General features: G+C 44.1%; 1 protein-coding gene across 1 annotated transcript; it reads right to left on the reverse strand.

Moving 5' to 3' along the window:
* Positions 1 to 1,323: 1,323 nt before the first annotated feature.
* On the reverse strand, positions 1,324 to 2,256 carry LOC132381901 (olfactory receptor class A-like protein 4). Its single transcript, XM_059951613.1, has one exon. It carries the CDS (start codon positions 2,254 to 2,256, stop codon positions 1,324 to 1,326), a length of 933 nt encoding a protein of 310 aa, XP_059807596.1.
* Between the last annotated feature and the right edge of the window lie 1,253 nt (positions 2,257 to 3,509).

Below are 3,509 nucleotides of genomic sequence, written 5' to 3' on the forward strand. Positions count from 1 at the left end.
CAATGCTGGAGGAACTCAGCAGGTCAGGCAGCAGCTATGGAAGTGAATAACCAGTCACATTTCAGGTCAAGGCCCACCTTCAGTATTAGAAAGGAAGGCAGAAGACACCAGACTAAAGTGGTGAAGGGAGGGGAAAGAGGATTAGTTAGAATAAGTCAATTCAGGTAATAAGTCAAGCCAGGTGAGTGAGAAAGGTAAAGGACTTGAGAAGAAGGAATCTGATAGGAGAGGAGAGTTTCAGAGTTCCTTTGTCTCTGCCACATCTGTTCCCAGGATTAGACTTTCCTTCCCAGGACATTAGAGCTTCCTTTTTCAAAGAATGGTGTTTTCTTTCCTCCACCATTGATGCTGCCCTCACCCATATCTCTTATTTCCTGGACATCCACGCTCACCCCATCTTCCCGCCATCTTAACAGGGATAGAGTTCTTTCTGTCCTTACCTACTGCCCCGTAAGCCTCCGCATCCAACATGTCATTCACCGCAACCTCTGTCACCTTCGATGGAACCCTACCACCAATCACATCTTTGCCCCCCCCCCCTTCCCCCTGACTCTCCACAGGGATTGCACCTTCTGTGATTCCCTTGTTTATTCATTCCTGCTCGCTAATCTCCCACCTGGCACATATCCCTGCAAGTGAAAGAAATGCTACACCTGCCCATTCACCCTCTCCCTTAGCTTCATGCAGGGTCCCAAACAGTCCTTCCAGGTAAGGCAACACTTCACCTGCAGAACTGTTGGGGTCGTATTTGGTATCTGGTGCTCCCAGTGAGTCCTGACGAGGCTCGACATAAATAAAGGAACTTCTTTAACGAGCAACTCTGCTCTATCTGCCAAAAGCGGAATGGTGGGCAACCATTTTAATTCCTCTCCACATTCCCTTTTTGACATGTTGGTCCATTGCCTCCCTGTCTGCCAAAACGAGGCCACACTCAGGTTAGAGGAGCAACACCTGACATTCTGTCTAGGTAGCCTCCAACCTGGTGGCGTGAACATCGGTTTCTCCTTCCAGTAATTTTCCCCTTCCGCTTTCCCTCTTCTTCTATTCCCACTCTGACCGCTTACCTCTTCTCGCCTGTCTAACACCTTCACCTCCTTCTCTTTCTCCCATCATCCCCTCTCCTGTCAGATTCCTTCTCCAGCCCTTTACCTTTCATGCCCACCTTCTTTGACCTATCACCTTCCAGCTTGTTGTCCTTCCATTGCCTCCACCTTTTTATTCTGGAATCTTCCCCCTTTCCTTCCAATCCTGAAGAAGGGTGTCGGCCCAAAGCATTGACTGTTTATTCATTTCTGTAGATGCTGCCTGACCGGCTGAAAACTTTTAACTTGATGAAATGTTAATGCGTAACATGCTGCAAACTTTATTTCGCAGTTTACTGTGCCCCACAGCCAGCATTAAGGGACTGAAGCCTATGAAAACCGAGGCACAGTAGTTGGCCAAAGTCAACAAAAAGGTGGTGGCCGAGCCTGCGTTGTGATTGTAGTAAAACACCGCCACCAAATGGGTGCCCGAACACAGGACAAAGAGAGACACCAGTGCCATAATTAACTTTGCGGCAGTTCGTTCCACCTGCACACTGTGGAGGTGGTCATCTGCAATTGCTCTGATGTGCTGGTTGAGATAATACACGGTGCTGAGGTTGGTGCAGATCATTAAGACAATAGGCAGGAATTCATGCAGGATGAGAGAGACTGCTGCAAATATGATACCATGCTGTGGATTTGGGAATTTCCAGGAACAAGTAAGAAAAGGTTCCTCAGTGGTGCTGACCAGCATTAGCTTCTTGGTGTGATTCACACCAACCTTCTCGGTGTAAATAATAGCTGGGATAGAATAGAGACAATTAACAAACCACACCGCAGATAATACTATCACCACATAGATGATCTCCTTTGTCTTTGAGCTCAGATGGAAATGTTGTTTTATCTTCAGGAAGTGGAAGCAACTGAGACATAAAGTGATCCAAACACTAACACACTTCAGCCACAACCAGAGGAACATGAACACCCTGCACCAGTTGAGGTTCAGAGACATTTTCACTCCAGACTCCGTGATAAACAGCAGGATGTTTCGAAAAGTTGAAATCAGCAGGTTGACAGCTGCAAAGTTCGCTAGAATGATGTCGGAAGCGGCGAGGCCATGGTGTTCCATCGATGTGGCGAGTATTGTCACCAGCACCAGTACGTTGCCTAAAATCCCCAGAAACACCAGAATACCATAAATGATTAGCTGGCCTGAACTTCTAAACTCCATCAGTTCACTTTTGGATCCTTAGGACTTGAGATCAGCACCTGCAACAGATTAAACATGATAAATAAATTGGCATGACCAAGTGCTATAACTTGTGAACCATTTTATGGTACGTGGACATAGTTAATACTTAATGTCCATCCTGGACTGAGAGAGTAGTGAAGAGTTAATTCGTAGGTCTGGGGTCACACCTTGGCCAAGTCAGAACAGGAGTGACACAGAGGTGGCTTCATATTACACATTAAAACCCAGATTTATTGAATTAGAATTGAAGTCCCTATCTTGATTGAGACTAGTAAGTTAGTCACCGCACTATTGTAGCGCATGCGTTTTTGAAGATGAAAATGGAGCCCAGATTGGCGCTTGTGCCATTCAAACACTGCCGGTATTTCCATAATCCTCACCATTAATGTGAATTACTTTTCCTGTTTTCTCCCTTGTTCCTCCTTCTATTAACTTGGTATCTATCAATTAATTATCTCTTCCAATTGCATTTCACCTACCTCTGCTAATTTGGCAGTCCTTTCATAGAATAGAACTGTCAATTGCAAATGTATGCTATTCAGTCAAATCTATACCATCTCGAAGGCGAGCAGTCCCATTTTCTCATTACCCCTCCTCACCTCTACTTTTACAATTTCTGTTACTGTCTTGGGATGGAGGCAATAAAGCTATCTTTGGTCATTACACAAGGATTGGTAGCAAACATTAAGAAGCTACATAGGGATTTAGGTAAGATCTTGCAAATAGAACATAAATGTGGGAAAATATGAAATTCTTCAGCTTGAAAGGAAAAATAAAGGAAATATTTAAGTGATGAAGTTGCAGAATTCTGTGACATAGGATCCTAGAGCACGATTCCCTAGAGCCTAGTGTACAGGCACAGCAAGTAATTAGAAAGCAAACAGAGTTTATTGCTTATTGTGGGAGGAATTGTATACTAAAGTTGAGAGGTTCCAGTTCAGATATATGGAGCTTTGTTGGGACCACATCTGAAATTTGTGTGCAGTGTTCATCTCCATATTTAAGCAAAAATATAAAATATCGCTCAAAGTAACTCAGTGCTTATAGATGGATACTTACACTTAGTGGCCACTTTATTTGGTATTTCTGTACCTAATAAACTAGCCATTGAGTGTATGTTTGTGGTCTTCTGCGGCTGTAGCCCATCTACTTCAAGGTTCGACATGTTGTACTTTCAAAGATGCACTTCTGCATACTGCTGTTCTAACACATGGTTGTTTCAGTTACTGCTG

This window comes from Hypanus sabinus, chromosome 27 (assembly GCF_030144855.1).
Source record: "Hypanus sabinus isolate sHypSab1 chromosome 27, sHypSab1.hap1, whole genome shotgun sequence".
Classification (NCBI taxonomy): domain Eukaryota; kingdom Metazoa; phylum Chordata; class Chondrichthyes; order Myliobatiformes; family Dasyatidae; genus Hypanus; species Hypanus sabinus.

Coding starts and splice junctions, on each gene's coding strand:
- LOC132381901 (XM_059951613.1), bottom strand. CDS start 2,256: ATGGAGTTTAGAAGTTCAGGCCAGCTAATCATTTATGGTATTCTGGTG.